This window comes from Orycteropus afer, unplaced genomic scaffold (genome assembly GCF_000298275.1).
Source record: "Orycteropus afer afer isolate SDZICR_OR568_19922 unplaced genomic scaffold, OryAfe1.0 scaffold00047, whole genome shotgun sequence".
Classification (NCBI taxonomy): Eukaryota; Metazoa; Chordata; class Mammalia; order Tubulidentata; family Orycteropodidae; genus Orycteropus; species Orycteropus afer.
In genome coordinates this window covers 5,754,268-5,782,266 of record NW_006921634.1, presented here as the reverse complement: position 1 = coordinate 5,782,266, position 27,999 = coordinate 5,754,268, and the positions used below count along the sequence as shown (strand labels likewise).

The following is a 27,999-nucleotide window of genomic DNA, read 5'->3' as shown; positions in this document are numbered from 1 at the left end:
TTTGTTCCCCAGCTACTGTGCACAGTCCATGCAGTCCCTGGCTAGCAGGGTGATTTTCAGGTTAATTCTTAGGTCCTACCACCACTCGGGAATCTCCAAGCCATTTGTGCCGCCTGTGCTGTCAGGGTCGCTCAAGTCGCTGCTAGACTGCAGCTCCGTGTGTCTCCTTTTTGGGTATTTTCGTGCAAATTCTTCTGCTAGTTGGGGTTTAGTCCACTTTTGTATCCTTCCCTTCAAAGCTCAGGGGTCCAAGATTATCTTCTGTGTTTGTGTTAATTGGTTTCCCTCTTCTTTGTTGAAGAGGGTCTGTGCAGTCCTTCTGCCTAATCCGCCATCTTGCTGGAACTCCTCATTGTACATTTTGTTATAATAATTGACTTTGTCTTTTCAAGCTGATCTTTGAAATCTTCTGTTCAGCTCTTTTATCTTGTCATTTCTTTAGCTACTCTCCATTCAAGAGCAAGTTTCAGAGCCTCTTCTAACATCCATTTTCATCTTTTCTTCCTTTCCTGTCCTTTTAATGACCTTCTGATTTCTTCATGGATGACATTCTTGATGTCATCCCATAGCTCATCTTGTTTTCAGTCATTGGTATTCAATGCATCAAATCTGTTCTTCAGGTGGTCTCTAAATTCAGGTGGGAAATAATCAATGTCATATTTTGGCTTTCATGGACTTGTTTTAGTTGTCTTCAGCTTCAACTTGAACTTGCATATGAGCAGTTAATGGTCTGTTCCACAGTCAGCTCCTGGCCTTGTTTTGGCTGAAGATATTGAGCTTCTCCATTACCTCTTTCCACAGATGTAGTCAATCTGATTTCTGTGTATTCTACCTGATGAAGTCAATGTGTGTAGATGCCATTTGTACCAACTGTATAGAGCTACATAATATGGTGTACCATACGATTTTCCTACCAAAAGTCACTGGGTTATTTACCATTCTCTGTAATAAAAATACTGTAAGAAATATCTTTTGTGTATATATCCTTCTGCCCAGCAATTCCAATTTCAATTTATTTCTCTCTCACCTGCTTCATCATAGTCATCACCACAGACATTCTTCTGCGTAATTGGTTGATGTTCAAATGAATCATGGTCCACTGAGTTACTAAGTAAACTTTGTTCTTGGCTTACTGAGACCCTCATAGGGTCTCTGTCTTGATAAAAATCTGTTTTACCTGGGAAGACAAAAAATTGTCTCATCAGATTTCCACTCAAATTTCTAGAGCAAGCTAAAACTTGCTAAAATGTCAATTTAGATTACAGATAAAAAGCTAAACTTTTTAAAAGTTTTTAATTTAGGTAGAAAGAAAATACTAACTGCTTATCTTTCACATAAGCAGGCATTCAAATTATTTTACTTCAGTTTTTATTAAATTTTTTAAATGATTTATTTTTGTTGTTGAAATATACACAGCAGAATATATATCAATTAAACAGTATCTACATTCAGTGACACTGATTATATTCTTCAATTTGTACAACTAGTCTCACCCTCCTTTTCTGAACTGTTGCTCCCTCATTACTGTAAACTCACTGTAAGTTTTCTATTTAACCTTTTGAGTTATTGTTAATTTGATCCCATAGACAGTTCTTTAAAACAGCACAATGCTCAAGGCAGACATTCAATTTTTATTTTTTTTTAAATGATACTTCTACTTCCTAATACTAGATTTAAGCCTCAGTATTGACTTAAGGAGCTCTGTTAGCATAGCGCCTAAACCACTTGACTGCTCACCAGAAGGCTGGTGGTTCAAACCCACCAGCCACTTATCGGAAGGAAGGTTGGGCAATCCTACTTCCGTAGTGATACTACCTCAGAAACCCAAGGAGGGGTCGCTATGAGTCGGGGCCGACTCGACGGCAAACAACAACAATAACAACATTGACTTACCACAGGAAAACTGCTTAAAGAATTTAATAACATTTCATAGTACTATAAAAGGAGTTTGTAGGGCTTTCTAATGTCCCAGTTCTTGACCTGGGTGGTAGTTACATGGGTGAGCTTGTGATAAATTACTGAAATGAACACTTAAGATCTGTACACTTTTCTGAATGTTATACTTTGGTACAAAAATAAAAATAAACAACAAAGGGGTAGGTGATACCAAAAAGAACCAAGCTAATTTACTGTGCAAAACTTCAGAATAACTTGGGAATTAAAGGCACCAGGTATGACAAAAGGAACACGTGGCTCAGGGGAACTGAAAACAGGAAGAATGTTTAAAAGTGCTTACAACAGTTAAACACTGTCTCACAATGCCATGCCCTGAGAGGAGGACAGGTTTATAGTTTGGAGAAATCAAATTTGATATATTTTGAATTCAGGGGTCTCAGGCAGAGAAAGGAGGCAAGGGTTGAAGGGGGTGGTAGAATGCCACAAGGAAATCAAGGATACTAAAAGAAAAGTCTGCATCCTCAATGGTGAGATCCTCATATCCCCCAAATCTGCCTCCACAATAATAGTCAAGCTTATATCAAGCTTGGAGGATCATTCTTTGAACAAACTAAATCGTAAACTGCTTGAGGGAAAAGAACTATAGGTACTAAATCAAAAGACTCCAAAATGAAAAGCCACCTTTTCCAGTGTAGTCCAACAGCAAATAAGGTCTAGTCACTCATATAACTTCCAATTAGCCTTTCTGAATCCCAATCAAATATGCACAGAAATAACAGAAAGCCTCCTAAATATAACACATAGACAGTAACAACAAAAATCTCAGGCAAACAGAAAATGCAGAGAACCAAAGAAAAATTAGCAAAAGAAAACCATAAATATTGAAATAATATTTTGTAGACATGAAATAGCAGGATGCTATGAAAAAGGGAAAAAAATCATAGAAAAAAGAGGAAATTTTAGAAAACACAATTTGATTGTCAAAATTAAAATCTACAAGAAAGGTTAGAAGAAAAAGTTGAGGAAATTCCCCAGAACAACAGGGTAGAAATGATAAGAAAATTTGAAGGTCAGTATAGATCAGTGTTTCTTGACCTTGCATTTATCACCTCCCTAAAGAGCCTTTTTAGATCTTTTCAGTCTACAGTAAAGTGGTTTACTCCATTTGGACAACAGAAAAATCAGTTCTCTAATGCTACATTACTTTAAGTCTAAGTTTTAAATACCATTTATGTAAACCATTTTTTTCCTTTCATGAGTACTCACAACCTAAGCTTCTTTACCAAAAAACAAAACAAAACAAAACAAAACAAAACAAAAAACCAGCACACTGAAAAAAATTTAGCAAGCTGTCAAACTATTATGAAATCTAATTTTATCAACCCAACTCTTTACCTAGTATAGAAGCTCTGCCACTTCCTGGTGATTCTACTTCTTGTATAGCACTAAGTTCATGCTGGTTCAAGTCTAATCCACATTTAACTTTTGCTAGAGGCGGCTTTGAGGATCTCCTACCCAGTTCTTTGTCCAAATGTTCACCTATAAAGTCAAGGACAAGGTTCGGCATAATAAATATCTATTAACATACTATAAACTTTTTTTCAATCAGGAAGATGCAGTGGTAAAAGCCATGAAAAATCAGCAGAACAATTACAATAAAATGTTAGAAATAGTCTTACCACTTTGTTTGGTAGTGATCTCTTCTGAAAGCAGTTGATTATCATCAGAGTTGCTTCTATCTGCATGATTAACATCTTCCTGATCATTTCCTGAGAGGTCTTGGAGATGAGGAAACCACTCTCTAAGCTGCTCCATCTTCTGGGTTTTTAAATCATATTCAAATACAGGCTTACCCGTCTGAAAAAATGGACAGGTGAGGGAACGACACAGGAGGAGGGATCATCTGAAGAACTCTTCTTAAGATTTACAACACCTTTTTCTTAAATTAGAACCTCAACCAAAGAAATAGTTCCATCAATCACACAATTGCAACTTTATCCATAGATTAAAAAAAAAAAGGTATGTTTCCAATATTCAAAGAGTGGTATTTCCATTAAAAAGTATAATCAATCCTGGATCTAAAAACATAGCCTCCACTCTACCTGTTCAAGGTAATGAAAAAGTTTTGCAAACAGTAGAGACAGTTGCAAAACACTGTGAATGTAATCAATGTCACTGAATTATACACTTAAAATGGTTAAAATGACAAATTTTGTTATATATATTTACAGTGAATTTAAAAAACAAAAACTGTTCTAGATCTAGTATTAATACTAATATTTACTTCATGAGTCAGGTTACTTCTATCGTTTAATTCTTAATACTCAATTTGAAAACATTACCTGACTGTCTTTAAAGAAATCCTTCAAAGTCTCTTGATGTTTCTCTATCTGCTGCTGCAATGCTGCTTGCCTCTGCATAAGCAATTCCTCTTGGGCTTTTTGACTGTAATTCAGAGCTTCTCTTTGTAGATGCAACTGCTTCTGAAGTCCCAAGTTATCTTGCTGAACTAAGATAGGCTGTGAAACACTCAAAATATCTTGCAATTTTGGGATCATAAAATTGCTTGAGGGAGTTTTATGTTCATTGTTGGATGAATACAATTCACAAATTCCTTTAGATTTAGCTTCAGCAAAAGGTAATGAAATAAATGAATGTTCTGTCTCCTTTGGGAAAGACAAAGCATGCTTAGAAGATTCACTTTCGCTCACCTTGCTTTGTTTGTTTAAAAACAGTTCTTCCTGGGTTTTCTCATTAGGACATACCCTTTCCTTTTGTAAGTTCAACTGTTCTTGAAATGCTACCAAATTATCTTGTTGAGGGAGAACAGACTGGGATAAACTCAAAAGCCTACCAGGTATTCCTGGAATCTCAGGATGACTGGAGGGAACAGTGTTGTTACTTTTGGTTGGGAAAGGCTCTTGGGTTCTTTCAGAGGCAGCAGTAGGCAGTACTACCTGGGGTAAGTGTGAAGAGGACCCAACCTGCTCAGATGATATTCTTTTCTCCAAATTACTTAGTCTCTGTAAAAGCAATTCTTCTTGGGCTTCCAATGTAGATTGAATGGCTCTTCTTTGTACATCTAACTGCTCTTGAAGTGCCTTCAAATCACCTAAGTGAGGTTGGATAAACTGCTCACAAGATACCTTTTGCTCAAATTTATATTGTCCAGGCAAAACCAATTCTTTCTGAGTCTTCTCACTAAAAGGAAGGAGATTTGACTGTGCTTGCAAGTGTTGTTGAAGTGCAATCAAATTATCTTGTTGAGGTAAAACAGGCTTTGACAAATCCAAAAACCTATCAGAAAATCTTTGTATCTCAGAATGACTTAAGGAGACTATATTATCACTCTTAGTTGGACAAGATTCTTGGATTCTCTCCAATTCAGTAAGAGGGGATAAAGCAAATGAATGCTGGGTTGCTAGGGGTAACAAGGATGGGGTAGCAACCTGCTCAGCAGATACTCTTTCCTTCCATCCACTCTGTAATTTTTCCTGAGCTTCCCTTCTAGATTGAACAACAGATTCTCTCTGTGTAGCTAACTGTTCTTGAAGTGACTTCAAATTATCTTGTTGAGGCTGGATAAGCTGTGATATCCTCAAAAGCCTATCTTGCAATTGTGGGATCTGAAAATGGCTTGAAGGAATTTTACTATCACTGTCTATTGAGATAGGTTCCTGGATAGTACCAGATACAGCAGAAGGTAAGGAAGTATACGAAAGCTGTCCCAACTGGGGTATGAATGAAGAGGAACCAATTTGTTCAGAAGATGTACTTTCTTGAGCTTTCTGGCTGAAATTAAGAGCTCTGTTCTCTGTAACTAGCCATTCTTGTCGTTCTTCCAAATTATCTTTTAAAGGAAATATTTGTTGTGAGAGCCTCAAATGTCTTTCCTGAAATCTTGGGTTCACAGAATGGGTCAAGGGAACCGTACTGTCACTCTTGAGTGACATAAATTCCTGCGATCTTTCTGATTCAGCTACCTGTAATAGGGATGAAAAGGGGGCAGCCTGTTCAGAAGAAAACCTTTTGTCCAATTCACTGTGTTTATGTACAAATTCCCGAGTTTCCTGTTTAGTACCTTGTATTACCCTCTGTATGTGTGATTGTTCCTGGAGTGTTGTCAAATTTTCTTGCTGTGGAAAACTAAGAGACCTGTCTTGAAATGTTGGGATGACGAAATGATTTGAAGGAATTAGATTTTCATCAGATAAACAAAGCTTCTGAACCCTTCTAGGTTCAGCTCTAGCTGAAGTAACTGAATCTTGGGCAATCACTGTTGAGAATGAAGAATTCATCTGCCCAGACTTACTGACCTCCACATCCTTTTGTCTTTGTAGAAGAAACTCTGCCTGGGCTTCATGCCGAGCCTGAAGAATACTCCTCTGTGTAGTTAGCTGTTCTTGGAGCAACTTTAACCTATCCTGCAGAGGTAGGAACTGCTGTAGGAAACTTGAAGACCTATCTTGAGATGTTGGGATCTCAGACTGGCTTGAGAGGACTCTGTTCTCACTCTTTGATGAATATTGCTGCTGGATTTTTCCAGATGGTATTTCAGCAAAAGATAATGAAGTAAATGTATGCTGAGCTTCCTGAGATGGAAGAGTAGAGGATGTAGCCTGCTCAGAAGACACCCTTCCATCCAATTCATTCTGTTTATGCATACATAATACTTCCTGGGCTTCCCGTCTAGCCTGAAAATTATCTTGCTGAGGTAAGTTAGACTGTGATAAACTCAAAAGCCTATCCTGAATTTGTGGGACCACAGGATGATGGCCCAAGTAAACTGTTGTATCACTGTTGGTTAAAGAAGAGTCCTCAGTTCTCTCTAATTCAGCTTTGGCAGAAGGCAGTGAAGTAAATGAATGTGAAGCTACCAATGGAATAAATAAAGGGAGGCCAGTTTGCTCTTCCAATTCTTTCTGTTGGTGCAAAAAGAGTTGTTCCTGAGATTCCTGTCTTGCCCGGAGAACTTCCTTTTGTAGCTCCAATTGTACTTGGAGAGCCTTCAAATTACCTTGCTGGGCTGTGATACGCTCTGAAAATGGCAAAGACCTATCCTGCATCTGGCTGATTATAGAATGCCCTAAGGAAAATGCACTTTTGCTCTTAGTTGAAAGGGCTTCCTGGCTTCGTCCAGATTCACCTTTAGCAGGGAGAGAACTAAAAGAATGCTCAGCTACCAGTGGTAGAAATGAAGAGGGTTCAGTCAGCTGAGAAGACTTACTTTGACTATTTTCTGAGTACATCTGTTGGGAGCCTAAAGTTTGAAAAGTTGTTGCCCTGGATGTTTCAGATATTTCTCTAGCATCCTGAAACATTAGTGGCCTATCATGTGACAAAGGCCTTGAAAGTCTGTAAGAATCTTCAGGGATCAATTTATAGTCTCTCTGTTGTGTTTCAGTCTGTGAGTATAACTTCAGATGTTCCTGTGATTCCAAAGACTGCTTGGCTAAAACATCTGAAGTGCTTAACGTTTCCATTGTTTCTACCTGTCTCTGTGAAAAGAGACTCTGTTTTGGTATCTGAAAATGACTTTGTTCTAATTTGGAGATCTCTGTGGGTTGATATTTGTTAGGACTCAACTTAGGTTTCTGACTTTGATCCCAATGCTCTGATACAATAGTGGACCTTTCAGATTTCTGAGGTTGTACTGATGTAACAGAATCAGCTGTCAATGATGTGGCTGACATGGGTAGGTACCTTTCTTTTAACATAGTCTGATATTCGTTTAATTGTTTCCTGGCAGCTTCAACAGATTGTTTGTGTAACCTACCAAAAACAAACAAACATTGTTCTTTTATGATGGAAAAAAAAAAGTCCCTTATTCTCAATACAATTAAGTCTATACATTAAATATATAACAAATAGCAGTCTAGAGTTGGCTATAATCATAATCACAGTCATAATCATAATCAAAGAAATGACTCTCATACTGCCATATATTAGAGAAATCTATAAGCCATAGTTCTAAGGGAACCCCAATTAGATCCTCATATATACTAAATAATAAATTCTGAAGATGTAACCACACACAATCAAATATAAATTGTATCCTAGCTAATACCTGTTTTGTTCTAAAAGCTGATGTTGATAGTTACGAATCATCTGCCTATGACTATCTTCATCAGAAATTATGGTGCACGGTGCTGGAGCAAAGCTAACCTAATAAAAGACAACACAATAATTAGAAGGCAAATTCAGAAAATAGCACTAAAGTATCTTATATCTTACATAAACTGAAGTTCCAAAATTGTAAACTTCTATAGAACTTTGTTTTTAATAAAAAGACTGGCACTTCCCATTACAGTATTAAGAAAGGAAGTAATCCATTGTTGTCCCTTAGTGCCAAGTCTAAGTAAGAGCTCAATATACGTATTACACACAAATCATGGTTATATACACTGGTACCCAGAGAAACTGAAAGATGAAAGGCATTAGGTTAGTGCATACTTATATTATAAAAGGAAAAAAATGACCAAATGAGATTAGAAAGACATTTTAGTTTTCTGAATGCGAAGTTGCTCATATTTTTTGCCTCCCAACAATCTAGGAGAGATGAGATTTCATATATCCTACCCCAGTCTGTTGAGTTTTTTTTCTTTTTTCTTCTTCTAGTTGAGCCTTGAAGCAGTCAGTTTCTAATCTTAATTTCTGTTGTTCAATTTGTTCAAGTAATTCCAATTGCTTTTGCTTCTGCTCTTCTATTTCCATTATCTAGGCAACAAAAATGCCACTGAGCTATTAACAACAAACTCACACACATAAAAGTTTACATGCATTACATTAAAAGAAACTATTTTTAGCACCAAGAGTACAATTATCCAAGAAGTAAGTGCTGGTCTTTTCCTCTGCTGTTGCCACTGTCAGAGACAGGAAGCAAGTGAGAGACGGGATGGGGGGGGAAGGAGAAAAAAGGAGAGAAATAAAACAAGGCAGAAGAAGAAGGAAAAATAAATACATTAACTCTTTATATTACTCAGCCATACTGTGTCCACATTTGACTTTACATTGTTCCCAGTACACAATAATGACTGCGGAAATTAAGTATCAAGGTCTCCTAAAACATTGTGATCTCAGGCATACCCTGAGTAACAGTTTAGGCAGTTACCTAAAAGCTAAATAATAATACAATGAGCAACATTCTGTGTCTTTTCTGTCATTCACAGAATATATGGGGAAAAAAAGGCAAATGGCAAAAAGATGACAATGTCTAATATTATACACACATACATACAAAGGATTAAAATACTAAGAACATGCCAGAGTAACTCTAAGTTTCATGAGAACAAACAGGGACTATGTCTGCCTACTAAATTTAGCACCTAGTACAGTACCTGATGCAAGTAGGCACTTAATAAACATTTACCAAATAGAAAAAGGAATGCATGCAAAGTTTTATAAAGAGAAGCACTGCTACCAGAGATATTTAAGAAATGACCTTGTTTTTTGAAATACACAATTGTCTCAGCTTGATACTCTAACAGTCCTTTCTCTAACCTGGAAACAGTAGCAATAGCTGAGCTACTGTCTTCAGCTTCCTTCCTTCTCTCACTTACAGGATCTACTGAATTTGGATGGTTTCCAGTTCTGTTGTATCACTAGAACTGTACTATCAACACAGTAGTCACTAACCAAAAACCCACTGCATTTTCATCATCATAGAAAGTTTTACTGGAGAATATTACTCTAGATTATGAAATAGAGGACATTTACCTCAGAAGAAATAGTGGCTGATAGAATTTTTACTGCCCAAATACATTTTTGTAAAAACTATGACTATAAACTGACTGGTTTAATAATTAGCCCCTGGCTTAGTAATAATCAGAAATTGTTTAAAAACCTTTATTAAAAGTAGATGAGATGAGTGAGTTTCTATTAAAGGTGATGAAAAGTGTTGGAAATGGATAGTGGTGACTGCTGCACAACACGGAGAACATGACCAATGTCAGTGAATTATATAGTTACAGATGGTTACAACAGCAAATGTTTTGCTAGAAAACAAGAGACTAAAATTATAGTTAAAGACACTTAATTTTCAATTTTTCTTATGAAATACTATTTTTCAAAAACTTTTAGGATTACAAGGTCTAGTTGTCTAATATTACAACAAGGTACTCAATTAGTCAAGAATTTTTTATTGGGCATTTACTAAGTATAAAGAAAGCAATATACCATAAACTAAACTGAACTTAAAAAAAAAAAAAAGGTGGTTGCTTCCTTTAAGAACTTGCACATTTTACAGGGAAGATACTCTTGGGTGGTGCAAATGGTCCATGTGCTTGGCTGCTAACTGAAAAGCTGGAGGTGTGAGTCCACCCAGAGGTGCCCTAGAAGAAAGGCCTGGCAATCTACTTCCAAACACTCAACTGCTGAAACTGCGAGAGCACAGTTCTTCTCTGACAGATGGTGCAGAACTGACTCAACTGCAACTGGTCAGGGTACACACAAAAGTACAAAATACACGAAAAAAATGCAGAATGAAGTAAGTATAAGGTAGACTGTTCAAGCCATGCATGAAGTACCATCTATCAGTTAAATGTCTGTGTAAGACATGGTAAAGAGATGTATCAAAAGTAGCCAGACATTAAGACAAACTTCATTGATCAAACAAAATTTTAGTATCTAAAGGAAGAAGGAAATCTTTAAAATCAGAATTTCAAATTACCTGTTTCTGCTTTGCTGACATTCTAATTCTGGCGGCTTCTTCCTGAGGGTGAAGTAGAACTGGATTCTCAGCTACAGTTGTGATAGGTTGAGTTGCCACTTCTAAGAGAATTTCCCAAACAAAAACGAGTTTCAACAATTTAGAATTTGGACACCCCTATATGTCCTTTCATTAATTTATTACATTAAGTTTATTAGAAAAAAGATGTAAAGAATCAAGCAAATTTAATTTCAGGATATGATAAAAAGAAATACCTTGTTGCTTTTCAGCGTCAGTGCTGCATGAAAGTGGCTTGTCTTCAGTAGGAAGTGGCCCTGACTCAACTGTTAGTGCATCACTTTCAGTAACTATAAAAGATACCATTGTTATCATCAACATATTCTTATTGTCAAGCTCATATCTAAAGCAAACAATAAAACCGAAATTAGCATTAAGGTTAACAATTCAATTTTGGTCCACCTGAATGTCTTACTTAGTCATGATCCAGTCATTTTCCTGAAGAACAGGTATATTATCCATTAAACCCAAGCCTGATCAATCCAGGAAGATTCAAAGAGTAAACAAAAAGTAAAAATGTGAAGAACTGATTAAAAAGGCAAGCACACAGGGTTTCAAACACAATGGAAAGGATAAAAGGAGTAGAATAAACAAAGCACTATAGCTAAAAAAGAGAAGATAGAGAAATGTCAACATATCTTCGACATATTTAGATACTGGGATTTGTATTATTTATGAAAGCAGATCAAAGAAGGAAGTTAAAGCAATTTACTATGATCCTATCAAAGTAGCCAGAAACTCTGCATCAATTATTTATTGCTTCACTCACTTTTCATTCTGCACCTACTTGTATGTTAGATGCTAGGGACATGAGGTATATAAGAAAAGCCTTCAAGGAGTGAGGGAAAGAAACTTTATATAATAACCCCTAGAAAAATTATAAAACTAGAAAGTGTGATAAGTACTGCTGTTGTTGTTAGGTGCCGTTGAGTCGTCTCCAATGCATAGCAACCTTATGCCCAGTAGAACGAAACACTGCCCGGTCCTGTGGCAGCATCATGATCCTTGCTACACCTGAGCCCATCATTGCACCCCCTGTGTCAATCCATCTCGTTGAGGCCTTCCCCTTCTTCATTGACCCTCCACTTTTCCAAGCATGATATCCTTCTCCAGGGAATGGTCCCTTTCGACAATGTGACCAAGGCAGGTGGGACAAAGTCTGGCCATTCTTGCTTCCAAAGAGCATTCCGGCTGCACTTCTAGGACAGATTTGTTAGTCCTTTTAGCAGACCATGGTACTGTTAGCATTCTTCCCCAACACCACAACTCAAAAGCATCAACTCTTCTTTGGTCTTCCTTATTCACTGTCCAGCTCTCACATGCATAAGAGGTGATTGAAAGTACCATGGCTTGGGTTAGGTGTGCCTTAGTCTTCAAAGAGACATCTTTGCTCATCATCTTTTGCAGCAGATTTGCCCAATGCAATACGTTGTCTGATATCTTGACTGCTGCTTCCATTGGCATTGATTGTAGAGCCACGTAATATGAAGTCCTTGACAATTTCAATCTTTTCTCCATCCACTGTGAAGCTGTTTATTGGACCAGTTGTGAAGATTTTTGTTTTCTTTATATTGAGGTGTAATCAATACTGCAGACTATAGTCTTTAACCTTCATCAGTAAGTGTTTCAAGTCATTCTCACTTTCAGCAAGCAATGTTGTCATCTGCATTATCGCAGGTTGTTAATGAGTCTTCCTCCATTCCTGATGCCATGTTCTTCATATAATCCGGCTTCTCAGATTATTTGCTCAGTATACAAGCTGAATAATTACGGTGAAAGGATAAAACCTTGACACACTCCCTTCTTGATTTTGAACCATGCAGTATCCCCTTGTTCTGTTCAAAGGACAGCCTCCTGATCTATGCACAGGTTCCTCATGAGTACAATCAAGTGCTTTGGAATTCCCATTCTTCTCAATGTTATCCATAATTTGTTATGATCCACACAATCAAATGCTTTTGCAAAGTCAATAAAATGTACGTAAACACCTTTCTGGTATTCTTTGCTTTCAGCTAAGATCCATCTGACATCAGCAATGATATACCTCATTCCATGTCCTCTTCTGAATCCAGCTTGCATTTCTGGAAGCTCTCTGTCAATATATTGCTGCAACCATTTTTTGAATTATCTTCAGTAAGATTTTACTTGCATGTGATATTAATGATATTGTTCAATAATTTCCACACTCTGCGGGATCACCTCTCTTTGGAATGGTTACAAATACGGATCTTTTCCAGTCAGTTGGCCAGGTAACTGTCTTTCAAATCTCTTGATATAACTGAGTGAGTGCCTCCAGTGGGGCATCTGTTTGCTGAAACATCTCAATGGGTATTCCGTCAATTCCTGGAGCCTTGTTCTCTGCCAATTCCTTCAGTGCAGCTTCGACCTCTTCTTTCAATACCATTGGTTCTGGATCATATGCCACCTCCTGAACTGGATAAACATTGACCAATTCTTTTTGGTTACAGTGACTCTGTGTATTCCTTCCATCTTCTTTTGATGTTTCCTGCATCATTCAATATATTGCCCATAGAATCTTTCAATATTGCAACATGAAGCTTAAATTCTTTCCTCAGTTCTTACAGCTTGAGAAATGCTGAGCGTGTTCTTCCGTTTTATTTTTCTAACTCCAGGTCTTTGCATGTTTCATTATAGTAACTGGCTTTGTCTTCCTGAGCTGCTCTTTGAAATCTTCTGTTCAGCTCTTTCATCTTGTCATTTCTTCCATTTGCTTTAGCTATTTCCATTCAAGGGCAAGTTTCAGAGTCTCTTCAGATATCCATTTTGATTTTTTCTTCCTTTCTTGTCTTTTTAATGACCTCTTGCTTTCTTCATGGATGATGTTCTTGATGTCATCCCACAGTTCCTCTAGTTTTCGGTCACTGGTGTTCAGTGCATCAAATCTATTCTCTAAATGGTCTCAAAATTCAGGAGGAATATTACCAAGGTTATATTTTGGCTCTTGTGGAGTTGTTTAATTGTCTTCAACTTCAACTTGAACGTGCATATGAGCAGTTGATGGTTTGTTCCACAATCAGCTCCTGGCCTTGTTTTAGCCAAAGATACTGAAATTCTCCATTGCCTCTTGCCATAGATGTAGTCAATCTGTGTATTCCTGTATATTCCATCTGGTGAAGTCCATGTGTATAGCTGTTGCTTATGTTGTTGAAAAAAGGTATTTGCAATGAGTAAGTCATTGGTCTTGCAAAATTCTATCATGTGATCTCCAGTGTCATCAGTGATAATCGACACATCTTGATTGCATGTTTGGTCAATTTCAGACTGCAGAAGTTGGTAGAAATCTTCAGTTTCCTCACCTTTGGCTTTGGTGGTTCGTGCATAGATTTGAATAATGGTAGTGTTAACTTGTCTTCCTTGTAGGCATATGGATATTATCCTATCACTTATAGCACTGTACTTCAGGACAGATCTTGAAACAGTCTTTATGATGATGAATACCACACCATTCCTCTTTAATTTGTCATTCTCAGCATAGTAGATCATATGGTTGTCTGACTCAAAATGGCCAACACCAATCCATGTCAGCTCACTAATGCCTAGGATATTGATCTTTACACATCCCATTTAATTTCTGACAACTTCCAATTTTCCTAGATTCATACTTCGTACATTCCATGTTCCAATTATTAATGGATGTTTGCATCTGTTTCTACTCATTTTGAGTCTTGCCACATCAGCCAATGGAGGTCCCAAAAGCTTTACTCTATGCGTATCATTAAGGTTGTCTCTACTCTGAGGAGTCAGCTCTTCCCTGGTCAAATTCTGAGCGCCTCCTGACCTGATGGGCTCATCTTCTGGCACTATATTGGACAATGTTTCATAAAGTTATCCAGTAATATATCAGACAGTGTTTCACTGCTATTCATGAGGTTTCCATTGGCCAATTGTTTGAGAAGTGGATGGCCTCTTCCTTCTTCCGAGTCTGTGTTAGCCTAGAAGCTCTGCTGAAACCTGCCACCATGGGTAACCCTGCTGGCATTTTACAACATAGCCTCCAGCCTCACAGCAACACATAAGCCACCATAGGATGACAAAGTGACAGACAAGTTTATCTCCCTCAGTTGTTCCTAACCCCTCTGCACCTGCCTACCTGGATTCCCAGCCTTAAAACAGAGCCACCCCCAAGCAAAAAAGCAGCTCCTGAGCCCCACGCCCACCTACCTTGGTCCCTGGCATTAAAATAGAGCCACCCCCAAGCGAAAAGCAGCCCTAAGCCCCACGCTCCACGATAAGAACTATGTAAGACCAAAAAAAAAAGGGATTATACAATACAGCAATGAACCAACCAAACCCACTCCCATCAAGTCAGTTTTGATTCATACTGACCCTACAGAACAGAGTAGAATTGTCCCGTAGGGTTTCCAAGGCTGTAAATCTTCATGGATAAACATCGACCAATTCCTGTGTAGCAGTTTGTTGGTTTTGAACCACTGACCTTTTGGTTAGCAGGCAAATGCCTTAACCGCTGTGCAACCACAGCTCCTTCCATAGGGGAATAATAATAATAATAACAACAACAATAACAATAATAATAATGATAGGGGACTCTGAATTAAACTGGTGGGTCAGGTGAGATTTCTCTGAAAAAATGACATTTAAGCAACCCTCTTAAAGGTGAAGAGGAATCAGCTAGGTAAAGCATGTGGGAGTATGTAGAAGACTTTTCCAGAAAGACAGAGCAGAAGGTATGAAAACCCTGTGAGGATTTAAAAAAAAAAAAAAAAAAGTGGCCCATTCAAGAAACTAACAGGTTGGTATACATGGCGTATAGTAAGAAAGGGGGAGCTCTGGTAGCGTAGTGCCCAAAGCACTTGACTGCTAACCAGGAGGCTGGCGGTTCAAACCCACCAGCCACTCTTCGGAAGGAAGGGTCGCTATGAGTTGGGTCCAACTCTATGGCAAATATCAACATCAACAGCATAGCAAGATGAGGTTGGAGAGAGCCTTATCACACAGGATCTTTTTCAAAAGAACTTGATTATGGATTAAATGCGAAAGACCTCCTTCTCCCCTTTTTGGCTTCCCCACACCATATTCTCTCTCCTACTTTTCTGGCTACTCCTTTTTTTTTTAAAAAAAAAATCACCTTTGCTGTTCCCTCTTCCTTTAGAGATCTAGCCTAGAAATATACATTCAGTATATAAAGTCATGACATTAGAGGAGATCAAACAGGGAATGATGATGCAGAGAAGAGATGTAAAGAGCAAGCTCAGGGGCAATGCTTAGTGGTTGTACAGATGAGGATAAAGAACAAAGGACACCATGAGGGAGGAGCCAGTGAGGAAGGAAAACCAAGAGAGGGTGGTGTCAAGAGGCCAATTGAAGAAAACAGTTCAAGAAGGCTTCTGATTATATTTAGGACAAAAGGCAAAATCCAAATATGGACTCTAAGTCCCTGCCTTCTTTCAGAAGCCAGGTAGCAAAACATTTCCTCACAAATTCAATTATATCTTTAAATCTAACACTTAAAGGAAAACACAAAACAAAAGACAGTTACATCATCACAATCCTCATTTACTTGTACGTAACTTAAAAAGGAGATACTGCTGGTTTAATCTTTGTAACTTCTGGAAATATGATATTTAACAAGTTATTTATTTACCAAAAAAAGTTCTTTTAAATTAACAAATAAAGAAACCAAATATCTGGTGGAACATGAAATAAACACAATACAAAACACTAAAAAGCCATTAACATTTCATATCCTTTGATCTAGGAATCTTTCTTTTAATGGTTCATCCTAAGGAAATAATTAAAGATGTGGGCAAAGACTTCACTATAAGGTGCTTACTGCAGCACAAGAAATAGCAAGAATAACTGGAAACTGTCTAAATGTCTTAATAGGAAACTGATTAATTTTGGTTTATCAATTACACTAGAATATATATAAGAATTATATACTATAATTAATATATATGAACAATAATAATATGTTGAAAGTTATCTGGAAAGAGTTTAAGGTTTTTAGGATTTGTTGCTTGTAATTAGTAGGATTATGGGCTTTAACGTTCTTTTCTTTCTTTTGACCTCTACTCTTTTTTTCAGGAATGAGCATATTTTAAAAAAATTTTCAAAAGGGTTTGTGTGCTATAAAATGAGGCTATTGGAGGGACTCACCTTGTTCCTGCCCAGGGGCTAATGTTTGCTCTTCACTGGCAATTGTTCCTGTAGACACTGTTGGTGTTTTACTCTCAGTTTCGCTCACAGCTGTAATGGTCTCACTTTCATCCTCAGACATGGATTTAATTGTCCAGAGAGATTTTTGGCTTCGGATTTTATTTAATAATTTTTTAAAAAGAATTTTTGAAGGGACCTGTTGAGTCTTCATTGCCAAGGGAACTGAAAGAACGAAAAAAAAAAAAATCCACAAAAACAAACACACCTTACTCAGCACCTATTATAGATCAGGCAAACTGTTCTATATTTACCTTTAGTTACGCCTACAACTATTATTGAAAGCAAAAACATAACTCCATGTTTCTCAATATTTACAATTTAACAGTATAAAGCTAAAACCAAACCCACTGCCATCAACTCGATTCTGACTCATAGCAAACCCCACTGGGTTTCTGAGGCAGTAAATCTTTACGGAAGTAGACTGCCCCGTCTTCCTTCCACGGAGTGGCTGAAGGGTTTGAACCACCAACCTTCTAGTTAGCAGTCAAATGCATTAGTCACTGTGTCACCAGAGCTCCTTATTTAACAGTATACACAACATTACTTGATCCCAGTTACAATTTTATAACCAGAAATACTTTTTTCAACTTAAATAGTAAAGGTGCAAAATACAATCATTTTCCAATATAAATTTAAAGCTTAAAAAAACTTATCTGGTTTCTGGAGCCATGGAGTCTAGATGAACTCCTGAAACTTGCTCTGAACTTACCTTCAACCCAAAAATATTCCCTGAAGCCTTCTTAAAACCAACCAACACTTTGGCTTAACCAGTAAAGATTAACTGCCTTGAGCACTTGTGCTCTTTTAAGATCTATCTAAATAGGATCAAAATGACAATAGCAGTTCTAAAGATTAGACAGGCAGTTTATGTTAACAATGGAGGAACAACTTGGAAAAGGAGGGTAAGTCTGGTTGCATTACTCAAACATCACTGAATTTTTCAATGTAATCAATGTCACTGAATTGAACATACAAAAATTGTTGAACTGGTATATTTTCTACTGTGTATAATCTCAACAACAAAAATTAAATATATTAAATATATAAAAACAATTGTCAGAAAGATGCTAAAGCAGCTTGCTAACTGGTGACAGAATGGATACCTACAAATGAACTGGTGGGTAAGATTAGTATTTGAAATATGTGCTTTAAGGTTCTATACACTTCATGCTACAGAGGAGTCCCAAATATGATTCTGTATTTCTTAGTAGCTTATAGAGGAAAACTTCACCAGTTATAACCTTAAAAGTAAACCAATTGCTCCCAAATTGTTCTTGGTACTATTTGAGGAAAATTTCTCCTACCTATCTTCATAAATAGATCCCTTTTCAAAAAAATCATGTTTCTAACAACTTTCTTCCATATGGGCTGATGTGTACAACCAGAGGTTAGAGGTTTTAATCTATTCACAGGGGCCTTGGAGAGCAACTTTTGAAAAATCAGTGACAGAAAACCTATGTGGGGTCACCATGAGTCAGAATCACGGTAGCTAGTTTAGTTCTTGGCTAAGAGGATAAAATTGTTTCAAGTATAGTATCCTAACTTAATCAAGGAATAAAATTCAAGAGTATCTAGAGGGTGTTTTTAACTTTCTAATTGAGCTACAACTCAAAACCTAAATGCTTTCAATGAGTTTCACCCAATCACCGGTCCAAACACCATCCAGATCATCACATGGACTATTTCCAGCACTTAGAATCCTCCACCATGACACCTACCAGGCAATATTACCCTTAAAGATAACCACTATTCTAATTTCTAGCACCACAGATCAGTTTTGCCTGGTTTTTGTTTTGTTTTTTTAAACTCCATCTAAACAGGAATCACACGCTTTTATGACTGTTTTCTTTCATTTATCAGTAACTCACTGATTTTTAAGAAATCAGTAGTCACTGACATTTAAAACTAAGGATGTAAAAAGAACAATGATTAATTTCTAACAATCAAAAACCTGGCAACACCATGCCAGCAATCCCAAACGGGATTAGCTGGAACAGAGGAGTTACTACCCTTAGTGCCAAGATGTGGAGAAGCTAGAACCCTCAGACCCTCACACAGCGTTAGTATGAATGTAAAATGGCATAGCAACTTTGGAAACAGTTTGGCAGCTTTTTAATAAGTTACACATAAACTGACTAACAACACAGCAATTATCTACCAAAGCAAAATGAAAACATACACACACACACAGACTTCCATGTGAACATTCATAGAATTATCCATAACAGCCTAAATACAGAAACCACGCAAATGTCCATCAACTGGTGAATGGATTCATAAAATATGATATATAGCTCTAAAATGGAATATTATTCAGCAAATAAAAAAGAATGAAATGTTGATACATGCTATAATATTGATGAACTTCAAAGTGCTACATGAAAGAATTCTGACACAAATGACTACATATTGTATGATTTCATTTACTGGAAATTCTAGAAAAGCAAAACTAAGAGCCTGAAAGATCAGTGGTTGTCAATGGTCAAGGACTGAGGGAGGATGCTAATTACCAAGCAGTCCCAGGGATCTTCTTCTTTTGATGGAAAAGCTCTCTGTATCTACTGTGGTGGTTTTTATTCATTGTAAGTGAAATACGTCTTAATAAAGCCCATTTAAACAAGGTATAGAATTTATTGTGAGGGCCCACTAAAGTCATTCAAAGAGAGAAAGAGGAACAGGATTTGAGTTTCATTTGATAGGTCATTCTAGTTGCACTGTAGAGACTAAGACTGCAAGAAGGCCAATTAGGCTGCTGAAGCAATCCACGGAAGAAATGATAAGGTTTTCAGTGAAGCCAACAGTAGAAGACACGGGGAACAAAGGGTCAGAATGAAGAACTTTAATTAAAGGTCATTAATGAAATGTAAAGGTAATAGCGGGGGAGGTGTTAAAGGTAATTCCCACTGATCTGGTTTGAGCTCTGCAGACTGTGGCACCATTCACTAAAATAAGGAAGACCAGAAGAGAAGGTTTCAGTAGGCACGAGAAGATTATAAATTTATTGTTAAGACACTGTGAGTTTTAAAGTACATGTGGGACACACAGACCAAACCAAAACTCATAGCGACCCCTCCTTGGGTTTGAACTGCCAGCCTTCTGGTTAGCAGTCAAATGCCTTAGGTACTATGTTACCAGAGCTCCTTATGGGACACAAAGCCAAGTAAAAATTCAGAATGGTGGATATATAGATGAAGTTTAGAAGAGAGATTTAAGCATGAGCTATTCATCATGATATATGAAGTACCTAGCAATAACTGAACACCGTAGAATCTCACTGATGGTTTGATGAGTCTGGGAAAAAAAACGAATTTGGAATTGAGTACCTAATTTAAACAACTTCAAAATCATCAGAATACATATATACTTACACACATATATGTATATGGATGAATAAAAAACCTTACTCCTATGTATAGGAAAAGGAACTTTAATGACTAAAATTTGAAAATGTTTCCTTCTCCACCACTTCTATTAACTATTAGTCACTGTACTTAAATTAGATTTGATTTTTCTAATTGTGGGCTAATGATTAGCATTTTTTCCTGTAAAATATTGTTAACTCAGAAGGGTGTCTTTTTTTTTTTACCGTCTATTTTACTACGGCATATTTTTTCAGCTTCTGTCACTTGCAAATTCTTAGTTTCGTTTAAATCTTCTTGATCCACTGAAAGGTCCAGTTCCTCATCTTGGGTCTGATCGATCACAGTCGGCAAAGGCTCTGGTTCAAGTTGCAAAATCAGGTTTCCTTTCACCTCTCGATAAAAAAATAGACAGACGTGTTTCTATTCCAAAATGACTAAAAATAATTTAATCATAAGATATAAAGGCCATCATAGATTCTAAGTCTAAAATATGAGAGTCTTTTTCAAACCGAGAACTCAAAAATAAAAACTTCTGTATCATTACAAATATGTTTTCCCACCAAAACATTTAAAAGTACTGTTGAAAGTCTACTGAAAAAAGCTTACTCTTGTCTGCATTGTACATATCTTCAAAGGCAAATTCTAGCTCTCTCTGCCAGTCTTCTTTCATTTCACTGCGTTTGTATGGCAGCTCAACTAGCTGTGGTGCCATTCGTGCTACATTCTGTCTTCTACGGGCCAGGTCCTCTTGTTGTAGCTGTTTCAGTTCTTTCATTAATTTCTCTTGATTCTTTAGGAATAGAGAGAATTAATGACAGCTGAGTCAGAAACTTCTGACTATTAACACTTATAATGAAGGAAAAGTGAGGAAATAATGAGGAACAATAGCTCCCTCCCTCCTCTACCATTTTTTCTGCCACAAAAAGACGACAAATATTTACTGAATGCTAGATACCCTACATAATCTGTTCATCATAGGTAGGGCATGAAGGACAACAGTGGTTAAAGAAAAAGAAAGTTGAAGAGGTAGGTAGAAGCCAAATACTATTTATGATAGACACTAACAGGAAGTAAGGTACTAAGCCACATTAGGATTTGCAGCAAAAAGTTTAAGGCAGGGGAAAGGAAATTCTCTAATAGTAGTAAGATCACATGGTTTCAACATTAATTCTTATGTAAGAACTTATTTATATAATAAAGGAAGAGTGAGTGTTAAATGATAATATATATATATATACACTATTTATTCTTTTGTTAACTATTAAGTGTTTTGTTATTTGGGGATGAATTTCTTTTTTTTTTGCCATGCCCTTAAAATGAATCAAATTATGAACAAATTTACTCAATTTCATTAAATTAATTTCACAGTTCTTTGCATATACTATTCTAGCTCACTGAAAAGTTGACATATTCTTCTACTTGGATTATTTATGACACTGACCACCATCACCAACATTTACTGTGAGCTGATGAACTACCAGGCACAATTCTAAGAGTGCTCTACTAAACTTATCTAATCCTCACAAAACAGATGCTAAAATAGAGCTCAGAAAAGTTAAATGACTTGCTGAGAGCAAACAGCCAAATGGTGAAGAAGGGAGGCAAACCCAGGCAGACTGACTATGGAGCCATTTTCTCAACCAACTAAATGTTACTGCTTTTATGGAGAAATGTGTTCAATTTAAGATTGCTTTTCATTTACTTTTTTTTTTTTTACTATAGGCTTAAGTCTTAGATAAGGAGATTTATTGATAATAATTCAGGCATTCAGTTATTTTAGCCATAATTCACCATCAGTTATAAAAGCTAAAAATTGAAGAGCGGTTATAATTTAGTTCATACTACACAAATAAACTTTCATAAGACAGGCACTTAATTCCTATCAATTACTTAAAAACTCATTCCTAAGAGATGGGTTTAAAATATCAAAATACATTAGTCAAATTCAGAAAATAAAATCAGACTTCTAATAAGATGAATGGCTTTTATGCATGTTTTAACAATCAGAATTTCAAGAGCAATAAGCATGACAGAAATGAAGCAGTACATAAAACTGAAAAGCCAATTTTCATCATACATGTTTTGCGCAAGTATGTGGCAAAGTCACTTTTTCAAAGTATAAGCAAGGATAATGACTTTATCTTTGAATCAATACAAATATGATTGAATCTTCAAATTTAAGGAGCACAAATGCAATTCAAATAATTAAATTAGGAAACTGATTCAAATATATTAAGCTATTTATGGACAGATTAAAATATCAGATTCTTAATAAATTTACCATTAGCAAAATCTTCAGAGCACAGTGATATACTTTAAGTGTGAAAGTTTACCTAATCTGAACTTGAAATACACAGGCAAAGAAAGTGGGAAACTTGAGAAATCATGAATCAGGAGATAATATTTTCATACCCTCACACTTCCTTACTTTGAGCTCATTCACTAATCAGTTCTGCTAGTGGTCACAGCTAGAATATAATTCTTACTTGAGCCAAATGAATCTTTTTCATTGCGTGGAAACCTCGTACATGCGCTTTTTCAAACTGTTCCAGTCTCTCCTCTGCTATTTGTTTCTGTAGTACTTCCAAACGTTTAGCTTCTTCTTCAGCAGCCAAATGAGGATCTGGCTAGCAGTCAATCAATAACATTTTAGACAATTTAAAAATAAAATGTACCAAACCAGAGTCATATCTAAAAACCAAAACGACTGGTAAATCATGTTTGTCTCTGTGTATAAAATTAAAGAGTAAGAAGAGTTGTATTTTCAAATTCCCAGATAAATCAACAGCATACCTCTATGAAAAGGATCAAATTGAAAGTCATACAATAAAAAGACTTAGGTTGTTAATTTCAAACCCAGTTAGGCTATACTCATCTAAATTCTTCCACCTTTTGTTTTTTTTTATTAAGTAAAAAAATCCATCAAAAAGAAAATGTTAAAAGGTAAAGACCCACAAATCTAGCAGTTAGGAAACTACAAAAATAAAAATTCATGTAAATCAGGGCAGCACTGACATTTGGCTTTGGTTTACAGACAAAATCTGGGGTTCGGCTTTGGCCTCAGGAAGGCCAAATCACCAAAACATCTAATGTAATATCATTCCTGATTTTCTCAAACTTGTGTGTAAATAATGATTATGCCATTGCATAGCCATCATATCTCAGTTTAATAGCAGTAACACAAAAAAGCCAAGTAACCTGAATTTACTATTATTATCTGAACATTTACTTTCAAATATAATAAACATTCCAAATGTAATTTGGAATGAAAATCTCCTTATGTACTTTATATGTTGAAATTCTATCAGTCAGTTTGAAATAGTAATTAGTGATGCTTGTGAAAGCTATGAACTTCATATGAAAAGTAATAAAAAACTCTCAAACAGTGGGGAAATAGTAAAGAGATCAACAGTTCATACTATATTAAGAAAGGGTACACTGGCCAAAAAAGTTTATAAAAAATACTATCTCCTTTTTGAGTCAATAAACATCGATGCAATTCTAAATAATACCCAGAAGAATGACAAAAGTTAGATTATTTGTAGAATTATTTGGTATATTAACACATATAACATTAAACAAAATAATTTTTAATATTTAATCCATCTAGGCCGTGAGGTTTTCAAGAAAAAGTCCTTTAGGAATTCTTCACATATTTTGAGGGTGAATTAAAAACAGAATATTAAATAACATACAACATGCATGCTAAAGATCTTCAATCCAGACACAATAAAATATATAAAGGATATGAATAAAATAAAGGGTTACAAAAAAAATAAGGTATTCAAAACATATTTTGTTCTTACTGATCAAATTTCAAGATAAAATTTCACAAGAATGCTTTTGGGGAAAAAACAATCACAGAGTTTTGTGTCGATACAATGAAAAATTTAATTTAGAATCGGTTGAAGCTCTCATAGATTTCATTTTCAGTATCAGAAGATAAAAAAATATGTGAACTTTGCATAAACTGTGAATCCCAGGCCAAAAAAAAAAAAAAAACTACTTTTAGAAAATACATTTCTGAAAAACTTTTTCATTAATTATAATCTGCAGTGTACAAAATGGTAATGATATTAACTATTAAATACACTACTTCTGCATCTTATACATCAGACATTTGGACAGAAGTTTTTAAGTTGGACAGCATGATAAACTGATGATGAATTTAACTGTTTTGACTTTATGTGTCTGCAGACATTTATGGGTCTCATAGCAAACAATATAGTGGGCCTGATTTGGAGAAATATTTCTAGAACGAAATACCCATTTAAGAAAAAATAGCATGCCACTATTGTAGACAAAGGAATAAACATAATAAGGGATGAGTAATTCAGGAATTTCAAGCATATGATGTTCTGTTTAATTGTATGTAAAAGTAAACAGCACAACATAATTTAGAGAATTTACATAATTAAATAATTGTATTTTCGGCATGAGATGCAGATGAAGATTCAGAGATAATGTTGTTATCTTGAAAGGCAAGCACATTGCTCCATTGTCAAATTTCTAATACCAAGGTTTAAGGACAGGTTTTTCCTAATGGTAGCATAAAGCAACAAATAAAAAGAAAATATTGTATATAATAATTTTACATAAGGGAAGACAACAATCATAAGCCTGTTTCTGAAGATATTTAGAAAGCATCTTCTTTACTCAATATACAGAGCTATAGTTTGTGGGTCTGCTTTTGTAAGACTGCATTATAACTACTGCTCTAATCTTCGAGTCCAGAAATTGAAGAGGAGATAAGTCTTTTCATTACTATGAAAAAAGAAAGCTAATTAATGACAATGCAACAACATTAGCAATAACCATACCAATGGAGCTAGCAAAAAAAAAGAGAAGTCTTTCATCACCAATCTCTGTTAAAAGGAACATTGAATGTTGCAAAAATGTTGTATAGTGACCAGAATACAAATTGGGCAATTTATTCTTATATTCTAGAAGTTTATTCCATTCTGGTGATAGTGATCTTAGGTCAAGACTGAATATTGATATTAGCATCTGCTATTAATCAGTCTGGAGCTCTGGTAGTGTAATGCCTAAGGCACTTGACTGCTAACCAGAAGGCTGGCAGTTCAAACCCACCAGCCATTCCTCCTCAGAAGGAAGGTTGGGCAATTTACTTCCATAGTGATACTGCCTCGGAAACCCAAGGAGGGGTCGCTATGAGTTAGGTCCAACTTGACGGCATATAACAATAACAACGTTAATCAGTCAACCAAAATTATTATTGGTATATTTTAAACACCACATGAATGCTATATTGGGGAAGCTTACTTTCCTAGTAGCCAATTACATCTACAAACATGAGAGGGGGTGGGCTGGTGGTGGGAAGACACTGTTAAAAAAAAAAAGGCAATTGTAATTAATAACAAAGAGGTATCATTTATCACTCTTTAGGTCTGGCCATTTTTTTTTTTTTAACAATAAGCAAGTGTAGTAAGATGGCCATGCTCTTATACTGCTAATGCTTTTTAAAAGTCAATGTAGTGATCTGTATCAAGACCTTTAAAATATTTACCAATTAATTTCTCCTCTAGCAATCTATCCTAAACACAGATATTGTTAGGTGCCATGAAGTCAATAAAACATACAAGCTTGTTATGTTAACATTATTTAAAGAAAGAAAAAAATGAAATAGTAGAATGCTTAAACAAATTCTATGATGAAATATTAAGTGTTGTAATTATTATTTGCCATCGAGTTGGACCTGACTCATAGCGACCCTCCTTAGGTTTCCGAGGCAGTATCACTATGGAAGTAGATTGCCCATCCTTCCTTCCTAGGAGTGGCTGGTAGTTGTTAAAAATTATGTTATTAAAGAACATGCAAGAAATAAGAAACTGATCCAAAAATTGTGAAATGAAAAGAGGAATTTGTCAAACAGTATAATTTATATGCAGTCTTATAAAAGCAGACCCACAAACTATAGCTCTGTGTATTGAGTAAAGAAGATGCTTTCTAAATATTTTCAGAAACAGGTTTATGATTGTTGTCTTCCCTTATGTAAAATTATTATATATAATATTTTCTTTTTATTTGCTGCTTTATGCTACCATTAGGAAAAATCTGTCCTTAAACCTTTGTTTTAGAAATTTGACAATGGAGCAATGTGCTTGCCTTTCAAGATAACAAAATTATCTCTGAATCTTCATCTGCATCTCATGCTGAAAATACAATTATTAATTGTAAAGTGTGTGTATGTTTACATATAATTGTAAAGATTTCTGTAAAGTGTATGTATATGTTTACATATAAATAGGCTATAACGAATTCATTATAAGATTAACCATTATGATCTTTTGGCATTCAGATCACAGGTATTTTTCCTATAATGAATGTATGCTTATGTGTATAGGTCCAAAATTTTTTACGTGTTATTTAAGAATCTGGCCATTTCAATAACCAGCTACTTTCATTTATATTAAACCGTCATATACTTGACATGGAAACTCAAAGCAAATTTAAAAGAGTTTTTATCACTATTCTCATAAGATGATATGGTAGTTAAGGTTATGTGTCAACTTGGCTGGGCCTGGTTTTGAATGGCTGGGCAGCAGGCAGCTGGATGTAGTTACTTCCCATGATGAGACTGGTAATCAACTCCATGGCAGAATCTGCTGTGAGCAGCTGAGTAGCTGCCTTAGGGATGTGGTCTGCTTACAGGATATAAGGAGAAGCTTGGAGAAAGGTCTCTGACCTTTTTAGCACGCTTGGATCCTGCCGTTAGCCGAGGCTTCATTCAGCAGTCTGCCAATCTTAGGACTGTTTTTGGATGTGAGCTAGTGCCCTGCCATGTTGCTTGATAATCTTGAGACTGTGCCATTTTACTTGTCAACCTTGGGTTTGTCAGCCTCAGCAGCCAGCAGCTGCCTGAGTCAAGAGCACCTCCAGCTGCAGTGGGCCAGCTCCAAGAGGCACAGCTGAAGCCCAAGGTCAAGGGGCCTTCACCCAGCCCCTAGAGGTGGCACTTGGATCTCAAGACTTCTGGCCTCCTAAACTGTAAGAGAATAAATCTCTGTATGTTAAAGCCATCCACTTGTGGTATGTCTGTTATAGCAGCACCAGAGAATACAGATGATTAACAGAGTTTTTCAAATTTATATAATTCAACTCACTGAACACAAAAATAATAAAGTGAGAGCCATAAATAATAAGTCAATCACCTGTTTTGTGTCCATCTCTCTATTCACAAGACCATAAAGATGATGGTAAGTAGAACTATTTGTCTTTGCTGAAGGAATTCTTTTTACATCAATGTTCTGAAAAACAGAATGTAAGTTAAAAGCATTAATTTTCAGTTAAAGCTAAATCCAATGCAAAAAAAAATCAATTTCAATCTTTTTTCTGAGTTAAAGTATTTCCAGTTATAATAAAAGTACCAGTTTTATTTGATCAGAGTCACTAGTACTTCAAAATATTTTCCAGGTGTCTCTAATGCAAACACAGTTCACTTCAATTTCTAACATAATCTATTATTTAAAGAGATATTTCACCTTTAAATCCTCTGAACATGAACATGATCATCATACAAGATATGTCAAATAAAATTATAAGCATTCTATTTATAGGAAAACAGAACATAGACTGTATGTCCTATTCCATACCTACTCACAGAGGTTCTAACATAGTTCTTAATTAGTCTTACTTCTTTCTTAATGTCTAACGACATCCCAAAACATTAGCCAATATTTACCCCATTCCAGAACAAAACAGCTCACAGAAGGACAAACTATTGTTGCCTTTCTTTCCTAGATTTTGTTATAAAAGCAGATTTAGTCCACCACAATTTATTATGCACTGATATCTAAT

General features: G+C 36.0%; 1 protein-coding gene across 1 annotated transcript in view; it reads right to left on the bottom strand.

Moving 5' to 3' along the window:
• The window catches only part of CEP295 (centrosomal protein 295), a 63,245-nt gene that overhangs the window by 19,730 nt on the left and 15,516 nt on the right, over nucleotides 1-27,999 (bottom strand). Inside the window, 13 exon segments of the mRNA XM_042780574.1 lie at nucleotides 1,028-1,177; nucleotides 3,292-3,435; nucleotides 3,576-3,753; nucleotides 4,239-7,668; nucleotides 7,964-8,061; nucleotides 8,476-8,613; nucleotides 10,565-10,665; nucleotides 10,819-10,911; nucleotides 16,760-16,981; nucleotides 20,406-20,573; nucleotides 20,788-20,971; nucleotides 22,668-22,808; nucleotides 27,354-27,449. Of these exon segments, the coding sequence (XP_042636508.1) occupies nucleotides 1,028-1,177; nucleotides 3,292-3,435; nucleotides 3,576-3,753; nucleotides 4,239-7,668; nucleotides 7,964-8,061; nucleotides 8,476-8,613; nucleotides 10,565-10,665; nucleotides 10,819-10,911; nucleotides 16,760-16,981; nucleotides 20,406-20,573; nucleotides 20,788-20,971; nucleotides 22,668-22,808; nucleotides 27,354-27,449 (5,143 nt within the window).